Here is a 21399-nt window from a genome sequence, read left to right on the forward strand (position 1 = left end):
ACTGTATCAATCTACTCAGAATATTATAAAACTCTGTTCCATTCAGAAGAAGAAACAGTCCTGGTTACTAGTCACTAGTAAAGCACACAGCCATCAAAAAGGATGAGCAGAGCACATTAGCTCTGCAGGGCCCATTAACTTAGCCCACGCAGTGAAGTTGCAATGCTACAGCAACAGAGATTTCAGAAAGGCAAGACACTGCAGCATTCAGAAACGAAATTTAGGGCACCCGCCCACAGTCCTTCAGACCGCTGCTGCTGCAGACTCTCCAATGCACATTCCTGCCATTCCTTGCACTTACAGAAGTGCTAAGCCTTCCCAGTAACCAGAAGAGAAAGGGGTGAATAGCTGAGAGGCAAGGGGAGGGCACTGAGAAGGAAGATCCAAGGAGGAATGGCAGAGGCAGACAAGGAGAGGGAGGGCCGTAAGAAAGAGAAGTGAAGCCTACCTGAAAAAAAAGATTACAACGTTTTGCTGGGAGGACTCTGACAAACTCAAGGCATGCTCAGTACTGGGGAGGCAACTGGGATGGGGAGAAGACACAGAGGAGGCTCAGTGTTTGGAGCAGGTATGCAAAAATGTGACTGTTACCTCATTTACTATCCTGACCTGAAAAACATTAACTGTAGGCAAGACTGCCCACAACAAAGAGTCTGGGAAAAGCTGTGCATTAACTTTTAAGAAACCAGCCTTGCAAGCCCCAGGATCTTCCTACAGCACTAGCATCCTGACAGAAGGGTATGTCCAAAAAGTCCTCCAGCAAAAATAAACCTGAAGCCCACCCAACATACATGCCTTTTATGAAATAGTCTTCGAAGCACTTTGGGGAATGTCTGAATGGGGGAAACTGAGCAGAGCAGCAGAAGTGACAGCAGACATAACATTAATCAGCTGACAGGCTTAAGTACTTAAAACTGTTCTTTCTTCACTAAAATCCTACCTGTAACTATCTATCTATCTATCTACAAACACACATTACAGGAGCATTTAGAAATCTGATGAGGGTTAAAGACTAGTTAAGCTAAATGAAATAAGGCTCTGGTACCAACACAGAACACTTCTGGATATGTCACAGTTTGGCTGCTGGATTGGCAGCGTTTAGGCTCTATGGCATTTAATTAATGCTGTATATTCTCTGGAGAACAATTTATTACAATTATTATAATGTCTGATTGTGTCAGGAATGTTTCCTTCTTTATTTTTTCACTTGTCTCTCCAAGCACTTGTTTCATTATGTAATTAACTGACTCTTTTATTAAAAAAATGCTACACTGAAATAAAGTGCCATTTATTAAGGCTCTAATAAATATCCAGTGCAGACAAACATAATAATTTACACTTACTGAAAACACCAACATGCCCAAGTTCAAGAATTGTTATCTCCTGGAAAAAATTCTAATGTCAATCTTTTTAAAATGTAAAAGTAGTTAAAAAATTACCAGTCTAGTGTAACATAATACACATTATTAGAACTCCTCTGTATATAAACACTTATTACAGCTCCTAGGAGAAAGATGACTGTTTTTACAGACACAGTGCAGGCCAATGGCTCTGCACGTTCCCAGCTCTGTGCTACACGGTTTTTAACAAGTTTCCCTGTTTGGAAGCTCCACAACATTTTGTGATATTAGCCATCCAAAGGATTCACTCACTTCTCTTCTGTCTTGCTTTAACTTTTCAATGTATTCTGTAACGAATAATCAAGCCTCTATGAAGCGTATGTTGTTTTAATTTACAGTCAAGGAACAGATATTTAGTGATTTGCTCAAAGGAAGCTGGAAACAGCAGAGCATGGAAAAACTCTCAAATTACTGTATTTCTCTCAACCTGTTCAACTCGGTAACACTAACATAGCACTAATATAGCATTTTTAAAACTGAAACAAGTAGCAGCAAAACGTTAAAATCAGTTACCTGCTCCCTCCCAAAAGAACCTGCACCAAAGATTACTTTCCCTAGAAGACAAAAAGGAGTTATCAAATAATCAATGCAACCAACTGCTGCTCAAATAAGCAATGCAACTCAGGATGCATAAGCTGTTCACAAGAAAACTCAAAGTATAAGATACTTGATATCATATTTTCACTGGTGGTTAGGACTGACAGACTTCCAGCTGTAACTTAAATTTTAGTCCAGCATTAGCCCATCTTGTCCACTGTACCTTTCTGAAAAACATACTTCTCAGTAAGGCAGGAACATTTGCCTTCCACATAAAACAACTTCTGTACTGCCAGAGTTTTCAACATGAGGGTAAAACCAAAACAGAATAAATCAGTATCAGCTGTCCAGTTTTCACCTGCTAACGCAAAGCTATCTGAACCCTTATTTTTCCCTAGTACATGGTCTCTTTTGGCTTTGTCAACTTAAGTGCTATATTTCAAGAACATAAAGTTTGGATATGCTTTCAAAATATTATCACTAACAAAATTTACTCTTCACACTTAGAAATGGCTCTCACCTTTAATACAGATGTATACATACATGTGAATCTTAGCAATAATTTAAGAACGTTATTGGGAAGCTGCTCTGTTAAGCTGATAAGAATTATTTCTATGTATAGCTACGAATGCATTTTCTTATTCCCCATTTCATATTAGTGTTTTACAGTGAAAACAGTAAGTCAAAATTTCTGATTTCTAAAAATAACTTTAATTATTCTTCAATTGTACAGCTGTCAGCTGAAGACCTGAAGTGCTTTGGTCGCATTATTTTTTTGTGAACATAGTTAGACGATAGAGGTATTTATAAAATACATCTTAATAAGCATCTCAAATTAAAACGTATTTTTTGTAGCATAATAGCAGCACCAAGAAACACTAACCAGGGTTCTTTGCCTCACTGTGTTATGCAACTTCCTTGATCACAAACCACTTATATTCATGTTGAAATTACTACTGGCAACTGTATTTTTATTTTAATTCATTTTAATTTGATTATAAAACCTAGGAAAAAAGCAGACTACACTAACTTCACCTACATTTAAGCAGCTTTCTACCATGGTAGCTGACCACTGAAGCAACCAGGAAACAAATCAAAATGGGACAAAGGGAAAGCAGTTAAGACACCTTTCTGTAACTGAGAATACTTGTCCCTGCACTCTCATTCTCACTTACCACAAACCCAAAGGCTTCATAACTAATGTCAAGAGACAGATGGATGGGATGACAACTGCTTGCACACTTCTCCCTGAAAGGACGCTTTCTAGTGGGCATTCAGATTTACTGACAGTCACCTCCTAGATTCCTCTCCTAGAGGATGAGAGTTGGTGAAGAGCATCTTAACCTGATCTGCTAAAAACTGAAGGCATATCACCAAAATGAACTTAGTGTTAAGCTCTCCAGAGCAGGAACTGTCTCTGTCTGGTAGTACAACACCATGAACAATAAGGTCTGTTATTAGGGCTCCAAGACACAACAAGCATACACATAAATACCAGCTATAACAATAAACGAAAGCACAATAATATAATAAGCTGCTAAAATATCTAATATAATTAGCATGGATAACTCACTCTAGCTCAACTCTAAAATCAAATATATTCATAGACCCAAAATTTTCCCCAAGAACAATATTCAGTCATATTTTACTGTCTCTCTCATCTTTTTTTTTTTTCCTTTTTTTTTTTTTTCTTAAAGGAAGCATTTGAAGGTAAAGCTTTTTAAAACCTTTGCCAAAAAGATTAACACCTGGCCAAAAGAGGACCACATAAACAAGAGAAGAATCTCCATGCCCTCACACTTCACACATGAAAACAGAAACCAGCTTCTTCATGACACTGACACCTTTTTTCTCTTTATTCATCTAGAGCAAAACATATTTCCTATAAGCCTCAGTGATTACAAATCTTTTCGGTGGAACTCCAGTTTTTAAGTGAATTAACTATATCTAGTTCTAGCAGATCTTAACAGGATTCATGGGAATTTTTTTTATTTTGCGTTGTATTTAGAAAAGCTAAGCTACTTTCACTCCAATAAGTGCATTACACACTGGTCTACCCTTTGTATCTACATTTTGGTGTTTCTACGTTACATATTCAAAGTAAGACTAAACATAAAAAGCCAGAACTAAATCCTTACTTATCTCAGTAGATCATTTTAAACGAAGATGCCATGTTTTCAAAAGGATACGAATTCCATTCATTCCAGAAATTTTGAAGTCATCAATTAGCTGTACAACCATATCCTTGTTAGGATCATTAGGGTCACTTTCACGAACCTAAACCAAGATGTAAACACTGACATTTTAGCAAAAAATTCACTTTAAAATACAAATTAGTTAGCTTTCCACTAGGTTAATATTTCAGAGCTTCAGAAATCATGGTAACACATAATAAGCCAGCTATTTAGAAAAAAAATCTATGCAAAAAAAATTAAAAAACAATATTCTGCTACATTTTAAAAACTATTACTATTATTTTTGGTATTGAGAACTGTATTACATGAGTGATACTTACACATTTGAGCAACTTTATTTCATCCAAGGCTGTCTCTGTATAATGCTGGGCACTTTTTACAACTTTCATTGCAACAAACCTTTTCCCCCTTGAAAAGAACAAAAACATTTTCAACACATGCTCTGAGCTGAAGGTTGGGAAATTTTAAATAGACTATACCTAATGTATTCTGACAGGAAACACTGAAATTACACTTAAAAACAACTTTTAACAATACTCTGTTAACAGTCTGATTTATTGAATATTTTGTCCCCTTGATGCTAATGTTTTTTAAAGCGAAATTTGGTTACAAGTTTTATCATTCAGTCAAGGTATAATTGTATTTTTTTCATTAAAGATACAACAGAAATAAAAACATTAGCTTACTCTTGCATGTTCAAGACAACATGCAAATTCAATATAACCAAAGCTAATTTGTCAAAGAAAACAGAATTATACTTATTTCTGAGAACTTTTATAAACTACACCCTTAACCAAGAGCAAAATAAGACTGCAGACATCTTTCTGCATAAAAAGATAGCAAACTTTTACTTAACTTTATCATGCATGTAAAATTAAAGTTACTGCAACCAAAATTAAGTAACATATTAAGAAAAAAGTGAATGGAAAGAAATAGTTTTCTTACTGCATATCCCAGCATAGCCAGACTGTAGAGAAGTGTCCCCATCCTAACTTTCTAATAACATGATACCGGCCATTGAAAAGATCACCAATTTTCACTGGATGATAGCCTCCTTTCATGAAAAAACGAGTAAAGAAAAAATATTCAGAAAACAAACAATAATTCCCACGTTTTAAAGTAATTCTTGTAGTATAAATTTTCCTCTTCAAATTGTCCTGTACTATAAATAGGAAATCTAAAGAAAATTTTAATCTAATGTTAAAAAATCTGCCTTACTAGGCCTGGAGGGAAAAAACTCATGTCCTGTAACTACTGTAGAGTTTATTTACCCTTCTCTCTTATGGCTTTTATTTGTGGTAATATTACCATCTGTTCTCTATTTCTCTAGGCTTATCTTCCACTTCGCAGAGTACAGAAAAGATCTACATTATTTCTTTATCATATTTGAAGCTTCTCCAGTCAAGATATTTTGCATGATTGCAGAAACAGTGACTGTTTTAATCCCCATTTGCTTTCTACTAATAAAGGCAGCAATAAAATACTTCCTGAGAAAATGTTAAGAACAACGCAGACTTTATTGATGCTCTTCTGCTTGGCTCCTGACCCACAGCAGCAATGCATTTTTCTTATGTCTGAGGTTTTTACAGCGAGGAAGAAGAGAGAGCAGGCAGCTACGGGCTTTGCCTGAACTGCTTTTTAATTACCAAAGTCTGCAGTCCTAACTTACACCACTACACAGCTCCTCAAAAGCCCCTTTAGGCAGAAAGGTGAAGAGGACAAAGCAGGCTGGAGCTCAGCTTTCTAGGCAGTGTGAAGAGGTGTAATGAAGCTTTTTATTTCCTTCATATTTAAAGAGGCATTCTTCCTCCCAGTCAAAGACAGGGAAGACAGTGATCACACAAGATTATTATTCAGACCTTAACACACTAAGAATAACATCCGCTAACTGGATTGCCTAAATTGCAAAAAAATAATGCAGCTGCACCATGCAACCCTCTAGGACATCACCAGCATCAGACTCAGAGCAGCTGTCAAGGAATCAATTCTTCGGCTCTTTCTGGTCCTTCACGATGTCATGCCCAACTGTCCTTTGGCAGGATCGTCAGTTACTGACTATTCCACTTAAAATTAGGAAAACCTCAGACTACTTTCTCCAAGTTGCTATATTTGTTTTGAAATCCTGTGAAAATCTTGTTAGAACTGGTGCCCAGGTAAGACAACAACGTTGAACTTATCGCTTAATTCCTTGGATTTAAAACAGGGACTTCTCTCTTACCTCCTTTTTATCTGTGGAACAGCGATATCAAATCTGGATATATTTATATCCTTTCTTTGCCAATAACATCATTTGCCTTACAAGAAGTTCAAGAGTTTGTGAATTTTTCTCAACAGCTTCCAGAGCAGATTAATAAATTTAACGCAACTGTACAATAGCACTATAAAGATTATATATTCAACAGAATGAAAAAGCCTAAATAATGTATTGCTTTAGATGTTGGTATGTCTAAACTGAAACTCTAAAACACGCACAGTTTTGGTATTTGTATTGTGAGGCGTAACTTCAAACTTAGCAGACAGTCGGTGGTTTGCTCACAGCCTCAACCAAAAGCTGACCCATCCGACAGGGCTGCAGCTGCCCAGGCTCCCGCACGTCATACTGCTGGCAGAGACTCCAACAGCTCAGGCTAGAGCATCAGGGAAGCAGCACTCACAAGTACCCGTCTCGGCAGGGGCCGGTCTGAACCAAGCGACAGCAACAAACAGCTTCGGATGGGCAGAGCAAGTCTCGGCTATATACAGCACTGACTTCACGCACCTCCCTGCCCACCTGCCTGGCAGTTTATACCACCGCAGAGGGTCAAGCATGTTCACAAGCACAGAAATGAGTCTGATGTGCATAGGTAGCACGGACAGACACACAGAGCGCAGTCTCAGCTCTCCCAGCCTAGCAGTAAGGTGTTGAAGTTTCGTCTTTTCCATTAAAATTTTGCACAAATCTATGAAGACCCAGATATGAGAACAACCTTTAAACTTTTAACCCGTGAGAATTATATACTTACTATCACACACGGCATTGCACTTCACAACTTTAGGTATACAGACACCAACATTTTCAGTTAAAAAAGGGCAAAGGAAAACAAAGGCCCTAGTTCAGGTGCAGTAACAGGGCATTGCAGGAGGACCAAGACATATGGACCCATACTAGGACTAAGTCCCAGGACTCCCCCTTGGGGGAAGACCTACCCTCCCCTCCATCACTGGGGAGAAAATGTTCGTGAAAAGCTGCCAGGACAACTCACCTAGCAACCTAAAAAGCTACCTTCATTTCCACTGCAGAACTGTGTCAACCTCAGTAAGAATGCACAGCTCTGCCAAGCGGGAACTTCTTACTTTCCAACGAAAAAGAATTAACTTTTGGAACACCGGACTAGATTTACACTCCAGAAAAGGATGGGGGACACAGACCTACTAAGTGTTGACTATTATGCTGTCCACTTCATTTGCAAAAAGAAACAGTATCAGCTACAAATGAAGCCCAAGTCTATTGAAGCTTCATTATTATATAAATTTTGCTGAATAAACGAACACATACAAATCCATACTGATAGAAACATTAAAAACAAAACTAAACTTTAATTCGATTGTCTATTTAATCATCCTTGCAGTAACAGCTGATGAAAATATTTTAAAATCTGAATAAATATTATCTTACTTTAAGACAGCTATTGACTGGTTTAAAAAATAAAGTTATTACTCTTTGGTCAGTTCTTTCCACAAAACTCTATCCAGGATGATGAAGTGATGGATGTGGGTGGACGATTAAAAGAACATACAGCAATTCTACCTCTCCATTACTGAAAGAGTTTGCATTTGTGAAGTGAATCAAGTCTGCTGACCTGACAGCAAGAATTACATAAAACATACCTTACATAAAATGTTTTACAACTTCCCTAAATATCTAGTCCTATTAAATCATTCCTTAACAGTTATATGGCTTCAGATGTATATAGAAACACTCACAATTTATGCAGCTTTTTGTACTGCCAGAGGGGTGTTAGTGAGCCTTCAGATATATAAAACAATGTCCAGAAGTAATTTTTTTTGCACTAAACAAAATATTTGCTTTTTTAACATGTTAACAGCATAACACTCAGTGATGAAGAATTTAAATACAGATAAACATGTTTCTAAGAATAGTTCAGGTAAACAAGTGCCTTGTAAGTCTGCCTCTCTGCAGATAGCTTTTGGCACACTTCTGCTTCAAAGGGTCCAAAGGGTCAAAAATAATCAACAACTTGGGATAGTTTCTTCCCATCACAGACAGGAGAGAGAACACCCAACACAGGAAGTCAGTCAAAGACACTGAAGTCAAGTTAATAAACTGGGGGTTGGTAAGTTGTTTTAGTAAAATCTACATATTGCAAGAATAACAATACTATATACGTAAAAGCCGCGTTATTTTGGTCCCTACAGCACTGTCATTAACTAATTATAGCAATACACCAGCATATGCTACAGATACCAATAGTGGTAGCATATTCTCTGAGTATATATACTTCACAAGATACTTTCTACTGTCCTAAGCCATAACAGGAGCAGTTTTGGAAATAATCGATTACCGTTCCTGTACATGTTACTCCCTGATTATTCGTGTCAGCAACATACCCATTTACAGGTTGTGGACAACCAGGTAACAACATGCTTAGTTAAATGCATTTTAAAAACTTGTGTCATCCTATGATGAATGTAATTACTTAAGTTCTTCATGATACAGAAAATATTTCTATACAGTAGTAACAAGAAAGCATCTATGCAAAATTAACGGGTTGAGAATAATGATGTACTTTTGGAAAAACAATATTGGTCTTTGAAAATACACAATGTATAAGTGGCACTGCTGATAATGTAATAACAAAAAAAAATTGTTGTGCTATTCACTGCAGCACAAAGAAAAAAAAGTGTCTCTCACAGATAGCTAGCTAGCTACATGCACTCAAGAAAGAGGGTCAGAAAAATGAGATCATTATTCCTAAATGTCTCCTGAATGTATTGGTAATTGTAGCTGGCTAGTTCTATGCTTGTATAGGGAATTATTCCCTTTGTGAACTGGATGAATGGGAGACATCTCCAGGGGACAAAGCAAATGATCAGAGAAGCAAAGAATTCCAATTACATCCATGACACAACAGGCTCTTGAAAAAAGTCTCCAAGTGTTTCAAGGCTTTTCAGAAATTTAGAAAAACTAGCTTCAGTGTCTAAGTACCCCTTGAAAAAACACATAGTTGGACTTTTGATATTTCCATTCCTTAAAGATTTGAAAAGCATTTAATGTAAATTCAGGGATACCAACAGAAGTCATTTCACAGATTTAAACAGGCCCTGGAGAAAGCCCCTGGGGAAGAGAGGTTAGTCTGCTTTACACCTATGGCTGTTAGTTGTCTCTTTCACATCAGGTGCTACTTCAAACTAATGCAATTTCCTGATTAAAAATACTATTAGTAACCACCATGTAATGTGGCTAAGACGTGAGCCCAGAAATATAGTAACATATCCTTAAAAAAAAAAAAAAAAAATCAGTAACAAAAATACCCTGGCAATGGGAAGTACAGTTAACAGGTGAAAAGTTGAACTCATTTAAAAAATTAATTATATACACCCTCATAAAAATTGTCTTCCTGTGAAACTTCAGATTGGGGTGGGGAATAGATGAAGTATGCTCTGTGCCTCACTCAAGAATCCTGGGAGATTGCCATTTTGCATATAAAATTAGGAAGAAGAGAGACAATCCAGTAATAAATGATAATTTCCAAATATTTATCTTCCACTCTGTAAATACTGGTAAGATTACCCAAACCAGAAAAACGTATTCAAACTAATGAAAAACCTCTCAAAAAAAATGGAAATAATGTTTCTAAGAGCTATCCCTGGAATTCTTTCCCAAATAACTTATTCATTCCCCATACTGAATATAAAATAAACAAACAGAAAGTCTGTATGGCCCCAGATCATCCCAATCTGGCCATTCAGTTCAGATTCTTATGGTGACCTTCCCTTCACTTCAACTCCAGCAGACTAAAAGAAGGAAACGTACCAATCAGTCTTACAGGAAATTATGGTCAGAAAATGGGTAAATCATCTACTGGAGCAACAAAAGCACTGTTCTCGCGGAAACAAATAATGATTATGACATCCAAATTAACCAAAGCTTGAACCATCTTTAATATACTTCCATCAGTTCAGAACTTCAAGACCAGAAGAATTCAGAAGAACCTTTAAGTTCCCTTTAATTTTTCAGGAAAGCTGCAAGTATTCTTAGTGTAACGTGTAGTTCATTTTAAAAACATACAAATCTCACTACTGACCTGCTATAGTCACAGAGACTCTAGTTAAACAGGTAACTCATAAGGAGGCTGGTAAACTTATTTTTCGACCATTTTTGTTTGTTTGTTTTGTGATCTAGCTTCTCCAGATGGTGACATTTTGCAAGAGATACTGGAACACAGACAACAATGGATTGTTTGAAATTAAATGCAGCCCTTCAGGGAAGAATTAAGTGGGGGCCTTGAAACACTTAATCTCAAGGAAATACAGATGTTTATAAGTAAACAGATGTTTAAACAACAAATCCTTACTCACTGATGGAAGATGTTACAGACACCAAAAGAGTTATCTTAAGGAACAAAAATGCTGGAACAGAAATAATTTTTTAAAAAATACAAGCATGCTTTAGCAATATGTTTTTCTTTTCCCTGTTGCAGACTTCAACATTTAGTTTGAGTTTACTGTTTGGTTTTCACTATTGGTATCTGTAAGCCAATTAAACGTTTGAAGTATCACATTAATAAAACTTCTTACACCAAAATGAAATAGTGACTTTCAATTGTTAAATATGAAAATACAAACCAACTTGCTCCAGGCTGGGAGAGGGGATTCTTAAAATAGCACATCTCCAGGCTTACATAGAAACTTCTGATTAAGAAGACATCATATTTGACACAGAAAGTGTTTCTTGACATGAGGAATACAGAGTATCAGGCATAGTCAATGTGTTCAGTGCTTTTTGGCTGTTCAAAAACATTAATCTGAAGTGATAAAATTTTGATGTTTCCTAAAGTACATATATCCTTATATCCTTGAAATCTACTATGATAGATAACCCAAAGTTGAGAGACCTGTTATTTATGATTTTTCATATAAGAACACTACATTTTACCCTAATGGGAACAGACTTGCAACTGTAGCAGTGACATTAAAACAAACTTGAGTATTGACACTGTTGTACTGCAGTCACATGTTTTTATGCATTTAACGCTACTTAAAAAATTAATACAAGCAACTACAAATATTAAGGAAATCAAGAGCTAAAATGAAGATGTAGAGAGCCTCAGACAATGCTGAGGGCTCTAAAAGACAACATGCGAAAAAGCAGCATGTAACTTCTTGGGCTGGTGCAGATGAGAGAAGAACAGGAAAAAAAGATCTAGATTAAAAACTAAATGTAGTTAATGTTGTTAAAGGCATCAAGGCATTTTAGAACCTTTCGGAGTGTGTCAGGGGTTGTTTATTTTGGTGTGGGTAGTTTTGTTTCTCCTACAACTAACATCAATCAAGAAAAGTTTCTTCTCCATTCTTACAACTAGGACATCAGGAAGAAAACAAGGATGCAATATTCATATTTTATAGCAAAATGTGTAAATAAGCTAAGTGAAAAAGTAAAGCTGAAGACAGTTGTGCATCTGGACCTGTAATGAGCAGTTGTTCGTAGTTCTTGTATAAGCAAATACTGTAATTAAAGATCAGGTCTTTAAAAACCTCCATAGAACCAGTGTTAAGACTTGCATGACAAAGTTTACCCTCATCGACACTGCTGAATGCACACACCTTTACAGTAATCTGCAGGATCCTCTTGCTCCTCATCATCAGACCCTAAAATCTCCTCCTCTGGCTCTGGCGGGGTGGGCTCTGGCAGGGGCGGAGGTGGGGGCGGGGGTGGAGGCGGAGGTGCAGAGGGAGCTTTCTGTTGAGGCTCTGGCCTGGAAATGAAAGAGAGAGCACACTTAGTAAAGAGATTCCTCACAGGGGTAACCCAACCCTTCAGAGGGGAGGAAAAAATGCCTTGGGAAATGCCAGTGAAGCTTGTCTCACTTATGTTCTCACTGTCATCTTTCATATCACCTGTGGGACCCTAGGGAGGCATGGACAGAGATGCACCCAACCAGACCAAAAGCAGGTCTCGAGTCTATTTGGACTTACTCGCTGGAACAGCTTGCAAAAGATATGTAAAGAATATAACCAGATACAGACAAGCTTTTAGGATTCCTAATGAGCAAACGAGATGTTAGACCTATCTTCTTGAGCATGATTGAGAACAAGTATTTTTTAGAGAATATCAGGTTACTCAAAAGCTCCTGCCTGCTAGTTAAAGGAAGAAAGATCTCATTAATACACAGCAAGAAACAATCTTCTAGTGACACTGACCCAAACCAGATGACTTAATGCACTTCTCATCTCTAGCTGCTGCCAAGACTATGGAAAGCTGTATCAGTATACAGAATACTGAAAACAGCTATCAGGAAGTAAGAGAGAAAAATTAATCTTCCTAGGTAGCCTATGATGCACCCCCAGAACACACACAGCATGCTTTAATTGGGGGGGGGACGGGGACGGGGACCGGGACAAACAACCCAAAACAAAACAAAAATACACCCAAAACAATCAAAACCCAACACCACCAACCAAGAAATGTTTTTCTGACTGTCTTGCATCTCCAGTTTAGGAAAGAAAACAAACAAACAAAAAAACCAACAACAACAAAACAACCCAGAAATAAGTTTTATATCGTATTCAGAGAAAGGCTATACTTGGTATTTCTGAACACCTACAAATTACTCACATTTCAAAATTCTGAGTATTTTCAACACACATAAAAAATGAAATCCAGGGTTGAGGCACACCTGTTGGACAAATAATTAAGAAAACGTTCTCCAAACAGGTTGATGCTGTTATTATTTGTATTCGTACTTCGTACAAATTAAAAAAATATATATGTTTGCCAAATAACATACTTGCAAAATACATTTGCAAAGTAACTTAAAGCATTTGTGCCATCAAAAGCTGCTATAATTTGCATTTATATCTACTTCAAATGTAAGCCATCTGAAAAACACCATATTAACAGTATTTTGGCATTCATACAATTAAGAAAACAGAAATCTGTAATTTACTAGTTTTTCAGCTCCTAAAACTTAGATTCGAATACTTCCTCGATCATGAGTAAAAACTGTATTTATGTTTATCCTACTCATATAGTCCTCCTCCTTATAATTCCCCCAACACTTTTTCTTTTTATACACTGCAATTCTTCAATACAGACAGAGCATTTGGAGTCAAAGAGTACACAGTTGGTCAGAAATAAATTCCACTGGCAACATGCACTGCCTGCACAGCAGCTGCTATTATGCCTTTGCTTTAAAGGACATCACTGGAAGTTGCATGCATACCAAATTTATCTGCCTGTTACTCCTTTCAGATAATAACATTCTTCTATTCGTTCAGTAAATGGTCAGATTTAAAAAGGAATAATGGTTTAAGCTACAATAAGAAACCTACCCAAATAAATACATTTATGTAATTTTTAACCACATAAAGCTTAGCACAGAATGGAAGAGAGAGAAGGGATCCATTTGTAGGATAAACATTAAATACATTTGCCTGTGCTCCTACTTACATAAATTATGCGCTTTTTTGCCTTTATCTTTCCTCTTTTGTTCTCAACAGATGTCTCTATATTGTACACTGCAAGGAAAGTAAATTGATACAGCAAATGGAAGGTACAGCACATTCTCTGACCAGTTAATCTTACTACACATTAGATTAATGGCCCTCCAACAGCCAGGTTTCCTGGTGTTGTTGCAAATATTCTGGTAAAGAAATCAAAATTTAATCACATAAAAGAGTTTGGTTTGATTAAGAAGTAGAAAATTGTGAAGCATAGGTATGGGAGTGTTAAGTTTGAAATGTAGTCATAGGAACTTAGGAACTTTAGAAAATGTACTATGTGTAACCATAAGAATTCAAGTATTGTCTAAAATCAGTTAACCACCGAAACTTTGACAAAGATTTGTTGATTTGTAGTGTTTTGTTTTAGGAAATGAAGGAAACTGTTATGGACACCAGTTTGCTGCTTGGAAAGCCCTTACCCTTCCCACCTCGATCTAATTATCAAGGATTCTAATCAGTAGAGTTAAGTGAGATTAACCAATGATTGTTTTAACATAAGAATATTAATAAGATGGTGTGACTGAAGGACCAGTTATTAGAAAGGTTACATTTAAGAATAGACATAGTATGCATTTTTATGTAAACTAATATAGATGATGGTGAGAATCGTACTGCGCAGAATCATCTAAGAGAGGTCAAGAAGTGGACAAGTGAGGAAGACTACAGAAGACCACCAGAGACCTACACTGCACCAGCATGAAGAGACATTTACATATCCTAATGATTTATCGGAAAGTTAATGATTATGTATAACATTTTCCAGAAATTCAGTGAATATGTATAAAAGGTGTATATTTAACCTGCACAGATAGACTAGACAGGTGCACACGATAGGTGGAGCGATCCCCCGTGTGCCCAGCGCTGCAATAAAGGAGTGCCTGCTTCTTAACTTCTCATTGCTGTTAAGGACTTTTATTCCAGATTTCAGTAACAGTGTCAGCAAGCTGACGGCCCCCATGCCCACTCTGATGTTGGCAGAAAGCTTTAATCAAACAAATCATAGTATAAGGATCTGCATTACAAACCTTGTAACCTCATCTGCTGGGCACAAGACCATTCTGGATAGACAGATCAAAAATCACAGAATGGTTTGGATTGGAAGGGACCTTAAAGGTCATCTAGTTCCAACCCCCCTGCCATGGGCAGGGACACCTTCCACTAGACCAGGTTGCTCAAAGCCCCATCCAACCCGGCCTTGAACACTTCCAGGGATGGGGCATCCACGTCCTCTCTGGGCAACCTCTGCTAGTGCCTCACCACTCCCACAGTGAAGAACTTCTTCCTTACATCTAATCTAAATCTACCCTCTTTCACTTTAAAGCCATTACCCCTTGTCCTATCACTACAGGCCCTTGTAAAAAGTCCCTCCCCATCTTTCCTGTAGGCCCCCTTTAAGTACTGGAAGGCTGCTAGAAGGTCTCCCTGGAACCTTCTCTTCTCCAGGCTGAACAACCTCAACTCTCTCAGCCTGTCTTCATAGGAGAGGTGCTCCTGCCCTCTGATCATCTTCCTGGCCCTCCTCTGGACTCACTCCAACAGGTCCATGTCCTTCTTATGTTGGGGGCTCCAGAGCTGAACGCAGTACTCCAGGTGGGGTCTCACCAGAGTGGAGTAGGGGGGAAGAATCATCTCCCTTGACCTGCTGGTTATGCTTCTTTTGATGCAGCCCAGGATACGGTTGGCTTTCTGGGCTGCAAAGGCACGTTGCTGGGTCATGTTGAGCTTCTCGTCAACCAACAGCCCCAAGTCCTTCTCTGCAGGGCTGTTCTCAATCCACTGATTGCCCAGCCTGTATTTGTGCTTGGGATTGGCCTGACCCATGTGCAGGACCTTGCGCTTGGCCTTGCTGAACTTCATGAGGTTCACATGGGCCCACCTTTCAAGCCTGTCAGGGTCCCTCTGGATGGCATCCCTTCCCCACAGTGTGTTGACCACACCACACAGCTTGGTGTTGTCGGCAAACTTGCTGAGCGTGCACTCAATCCCACTATGAACACTTAAAAACTAATAATGCTAATGATGAGCAAGAAAAATAAAGCATAGTAAAACAGCCTGCACTTCATCAATATATCTGAAAGCAGTGTGCCAGGTAACACAGACACATCTACCAGTGATTGGACTCCTTATTTTGGATGGTACCATCATTTTACTTTGTTCTGACCACAAGTTTCCGTGTTACTATTTTGGTCACGTTAAGACAGTACAAATATAGCAAAACCTAGGGTAGGCTAGGGCAATACAAGGGTCGTAAGTTCAAAAACCCACTGTAGTCGTTATCTTAAAAGACAAAATTGGCACAACTACTTGCTGTATTTCTTTACATGATAAAGATAATACTTTAAAGAGAACTGAAAGCATTTCTGGCATTGAATTTCACACATTTTGTCGCTCTTTTTGAAATAAACATCAAGGAAAACCAAGAATCTCCCTCCAAGAGAGTGAGGAAGTGTACAACCCAAGATTTCAAAAAAGCCAGTATGTGAATTTATTCCTAGGGAAATAGATTAAGAGAAGAGAGCTGCTTCTGAGTCTCTCTCAAGCTACTATATTTGATTTTGTTTTGAAAAGGGTTATTTTTTTCCCATCTCCAATCCGAGTTGTATTTGGTATTCAGGAGTGTTTTCTTACTGTCCTTTGTGGACATCAGGAAGGAAGGAAAGATACTACTTTATTTCCTTCTGGAGTTATTTATGATTTTATCTGCAAATAACAAAACACTGATTTAAACTGAGGAAGATCTTTGATTTGTCCTTTTAGCTTTGCCTGCAGCTTTTGAAGCAATCAAATACTAGTACATGAAGAAGGGTGAAGGAAAGAAATGCTGCTGAGTTACATCAGTCTGCTAATTCTATGTTATTGGCTTATTTTGCCTTTTATTGCTTCAGTTTAGGATTCTTAGCAAGGGATTCTTAGCATTGTTCTTTGGTTTTGTTCACTTTTACATTTCTGGGACATACATAAAGATCAAGTCTTCAACACTTGACTTGGCGGCTTAAATTCTGCCTAGAACTTGAATAACTCATCCTGGCATCACCAATGCTTGCTCTTCTGCCAATACACAATTTCAGTGTTAGGTAGGACATCAGTCAATGAGAGAACTCCAGTTTTGCTATTTCTTAGTAGTCCTTTTATTGAATTGGAAAGATAAGCTATGATGAATGTTTCAACAATACCTTCCTCTGCAATGTATGGCATGAATATATACTTTATTCAACTTATATTTCATTTTTCCAGTATAGTTTGTTAAAATGTGAATTATTTTTTCTTCAAAGTGGACTTTAAAACATCTTTGGCATTAAAAATCCAGCCATTAAGAAAGCTGTGAGTAATAAATATGTATGCTAACCTCCATTTCCTTTTCAGAAACATAATTGACAAAAACTATCACAACATAACAAGCTATTCAACAGCTGCATTATATCAAGTTGTTACTCTTATTTCCTAAAATGTTGTATGTAGTGACATGCATTAGGTAACACATGCATGCAGAGGCATACAGTAAACCTCTTTTACTTCTTTCTGAAGTAATCACTTCGTACTCTGTGGTCTACCACTGCTATGTTATTCATCACCATCCAAGCATGAACACTTAATTAATAGAGGAAGATGACACACCACTTCTAGACTGACATTATTCTGTCAGCAGGTATGCAGAGAACTGACCATCTCCACAGGCTACAATGACAAACCTTGTAATTGTATTGAAAGAAGCATTACAAACAATTAACAAACACTAGCCAGGATGTTTTAATTACTCTCTCTTAAATGGACAAAAATAAATTTACAGCAGAGTTCAGTCAAAATACAATGACATCCTATTTTTAACCTGCTCTTAGAAGGAATACTTTAGCAAAAGACAAAAGAAAAGCTGAAGCATTTCTCCTCTACAGTGAGCCTGAAGCAAAGTATGCCAAAATGCCGTATGGAGTCTTACAGAAAATGAATTGCCCACTTTTAAGAAATGTAAAATTACTGACAAATTTACTGTTCTCCATCATAGACATGTTGCTCCACATTCCAGCTCGGGAACAGCCAACAGTAAAAGCAATCTCCGTAACATTAAAACCTGAAAATGCTTGGAAAATTATACCATGAGAAATTCAGCAAGAACCGTTTAGGTTTTTTGTTGTTGATGTTGTGGGGTTGTTTCCTATTCTTCTGTTCTGGAAAGGGTAAAACAAGACCAGCGAGGGTGATTAAACACACAAAATGCCTTCCATATGGGAAGCATCTGAACATACCAGAACTCTTCAGCCAGGAAAACAGACAGCAGAGATCTATAAAATCTTGAGAGGCACAGAGAAAGAGAATAGGAAATGACTGTTCACTGCCTCTCCCCACACAAATTGAGCCAAGTTGACAAAAAATCTAAAGAAAAAGAAATTACTCATGCAACATGATGTGAAAAACTAAACCCACCTTTTTTCCTCGCATATCATGGATAGGAGAAATTATCTAAGTTCAAACAGGGCTCAGAAAAACTCATGGAAGGAAAAATCAACTGATAGAGAATACGAAACTGCCTTTGACTCATGAAGCCCATCAGCCTGAGATCGGTGGAGTTCGGAAAGTACTCAGAACATCGGGGTGCAACCCAGTGCTCTTCCCCAGGCAACTGCTCCTGCCCAGAGGAAACACAGATGCACCTTGGGCCTGACCTCATGCAGTCACTTCATCGTCGGACATTCCTTCCTTTTCCTCAACAAATTAATGAGTCCCATTACTAAAAACCAAAACCCTCATAGACAAAAAAGTGGGTTTATTGTTATTATCAAGTAATGGACAATAATGCATTGCAAGCAAGACTGCTATACAACAAGATTACTCGAAGAAATCTTCATGCTGTTTTCCATGGGGAACAGGCATATAACAGGAGTCCTTGTCCTCTATGAACACTGTACTGTAGGCATGGTGAACTACTGATTTATTAACTTAAAGACTACTTTTAGGTAAACAGAACTTTACCTTGGATGCGGCTAAAACCTGCACTCGATTCTCCTACTTTTAGGAGAGCATTGTCTCAGAAGGAAAACAGAGCAAATCAAATGAAAAAAAATTTGGGAGGGAGGCAGAAATTGGTGTGGTTAAGCTAAGAACTGCCTCAATCTGAGGGGAAAACAAAATTCCCCTTAAGATTTTCAGATTAACACACCCACAGAAATTTTTTGCTAATAGAAAGTGCAATTAAAAGGAAGTTGAATGACTCCATATATTTATTAAAATGAAATTTTGGATAAACTGTATTCTAACAATGTTACAAACCTCCTGACATGTTCACAAAGGCTCTTTGGGGAAATTTCAAATTGAAGAGAAAGAAAAAAAAGGAGGCAGGGGGAGGGTAAACATCAGAAGAAGTGTGCTGTAAACCTCCTAAGAGATGTGAGCTTTAAGAAATCTATGAGTAGGTGGGGGTCCATCTGGAATGAGCTCCAGCTATGCTCCCCTCCAGTTTCAGAAGGCAAAATCTTTCATGCTCCCAGGCAAGGCTCTCAGGTGCTGTAGAGCTTAAAGTCTGAAATCTCTTACAGCTGTTATTAATTGCTTAAGGACTCAGTTATTTGGATCTCTTTCTCATTTGCTCAAATGGTGTCTGCTTTAGTAGTGGAACTCTTGCTTGTTCTTTTTCCCAAATGCAGATTTAGCTTAATCAGACAGGTACCTTCTAACGGTGACCTCTTTGAACTGAAGGCAGCCTTAAATGAAGGCTTTCTAAATAAATCCACACACATACAACAAGCAACAAAAACACAAGAAAGATCAAAACAACCCTGAAGTTCTTGCTCAAGGAACAAAATGATATTGCATATTTCATGTAAGACTTTAAATTGGTTATAATTCCAAATAATTTTACATTTTAATAGTTATGATAAATTGTTTGTAATTTTAATATTATAATTATTTTTAATTATGCCAGAGGTCATCTTACTGTTTTTAGAAACAAAGTCTGTAAATCCAGAAGGAAACAGAGCATAAGGAGACATGTTTTTAACTAACTCCAAAAAATTGTTAATGTGAAATTCCAGAGACAGCTTTGCTCTACATCAAAAGCGCTATTTGTGTTCTTATACTAGTGCAAAACTATACTACAATTTCCAATTCTAGAAAATCCATGCATAAAAAGAGAGACTGCTGGCATGTCACAAGCATGACACAGTTTCTACATCTGGTCATTATCAAACAAAATTATCATTCCTCCTGGTACTGCTAGCATTCCTTCAAAAAATACCATCATACTGTCAAACATCAATCAAAGCACCAGTGGAAAACCCTCCTGGAACAGAGCAGGCTGAAACACAGTAACTTCTGTAACCTCAAACAAACAATAAGACAGAGAATGCATTTTTCATTGCCATCTTGCTTACTAGCCTTTTGGAGGCAACCTTGGGTTTCAATGTATACCCAAAGTTAAGGTAAAATGCCAAGGAACTCTGCCTTCTTCCATTCAAAATAACAGGTACTACAAATAAATACCATTTCAAGTAGCTAGTACTGCAGTCTTATCATGCCACCACCCCAGCCTAGCAGCTAAGTGCTGGTGCAAAGAGAGATCCTTCTTGTTTTCCACTCCTCACCATAGAGCCTCTCCCTTGCCTCAGTGCTGAATCTAGCGATTACACAGCCACGATGGATAACGAACCCATGAACTGGGCTCCCTCCTCTGCAGCCACGTCGGAGGCAAGGCGAGCAGGAGGAGCACCTCGCCAAGGGTAGAGCTGAGGGGAACCAGCAGCAGCCTACCATTATATCAAATCACACTAACATGAAGCAGTAAGGTCTGCCAGGTTTGTAGACATTACAGGAGGTAGCTCTTTGGGGCCATCTCTGACACAGAGTTACACCAAGTTCCCAGAAGTAATTGATTTCAAGCTCTGCAAGTCAGTCCCAAAGGAAATTTTGTTCTCAAACACATGCAGTTCTGTTAAAATGTTCTTAAGATGGCAAAGTAGAAGCCAAATCTACCCAGGAAGCCTCAATCTTAACTGAACTTGCCAAGGTATTATTGTTTTCTTCCTCAAATACTGTTTTTCTTGCACAGTTCTACTTTCTAGACCAGTCATCCATTACAGACTTGCAGAGGAAAAGTCAACAGTTAAAAAAGAAAAAACAGACCCAGCTGGTGACACAGAAAGAAAATACCTAGAGGTACTCTCAGCAGTTTGCACTTTACCCATATTACTAGTCACCAGTAAAGTGTTGCAAAGGCTGAGAAAGTTATTAAAAAAAAAAAATTAAAATGCACAAATTCCTAAAAGTCAAAGAGGAGAAACACAGCTGTCATAACTCTGTGGAATATGTACTGATCAATGGAGAATACAGAGTTTCTTATATATGCATCCTAACATGCCAAAATGAAGTCTCTACCTGAAGTAAGTCACATAAGGAATATCACTTCAATGCAATGATAAAAACCTAGTTAAAAACCAAACCAGTCTCATAAACCACATATGAAGCTTCACCTTCTCCAAATCCTCTTGGAACAAGAGTCCCTTCTCACACTGCACAGCTCCTTCCTCCATCTCCCTGCATATGCACCTCCACTTCTG

The 21399-nt window shown here is 37.8% G+C and overlaps 1 protein-coding gene across 7 annotated transcripts in view; it reads right to left on the reverse strand.

Annotated features, from left to right (window-relative positions):
* The window catches only part of SRPK2 (SRSF protein kinase 2), a 152460-nt gene that overhangs the window by 38468 nt on the left and 92593 nt on the right, over positions 1-21399 (reverse strand). For 6 of the 7 annotated variants that reach the window (XM_069801805.1, XM_069801806.1, XM_069801802.1 and 3 more), the window contains 4 exons: positions 11957-12108; positions 5078-5186; positions 4453-4540; positions 4127-4214 (listed from right to left, as the gene is read on the reverse strand). In XM_069801805.1, the coding sequence (XP_069657906.1) occupies positions 4127-4214; positions 4453-4540; positions 5078-5186; positions 11957-12108 (437 nt within the window). Of the gene's footprint in view, positions 1-4126; positions 4215-4452; positions 4541-5077; positions 5187-11956; positions 12109-21399 lie in introns of those variants that run through there. The other variant, XM_069801808.1, reaches the window with a different exon arrangement.

The sequence above is a fragment of the Haliaeetus albicilla genome, chromosome 14, assembly GCF_947461875.1.
Source record: "Haliaeetus albicilla chromosome 14, bHalAlb1.1, whole genome shotgun sequence".
NCBI lineage: Eukaryota > Metazoa > Chordata > Aves > Accipitriformes > Accipitridae > Haliaeetus > Haliaeetus albicilla.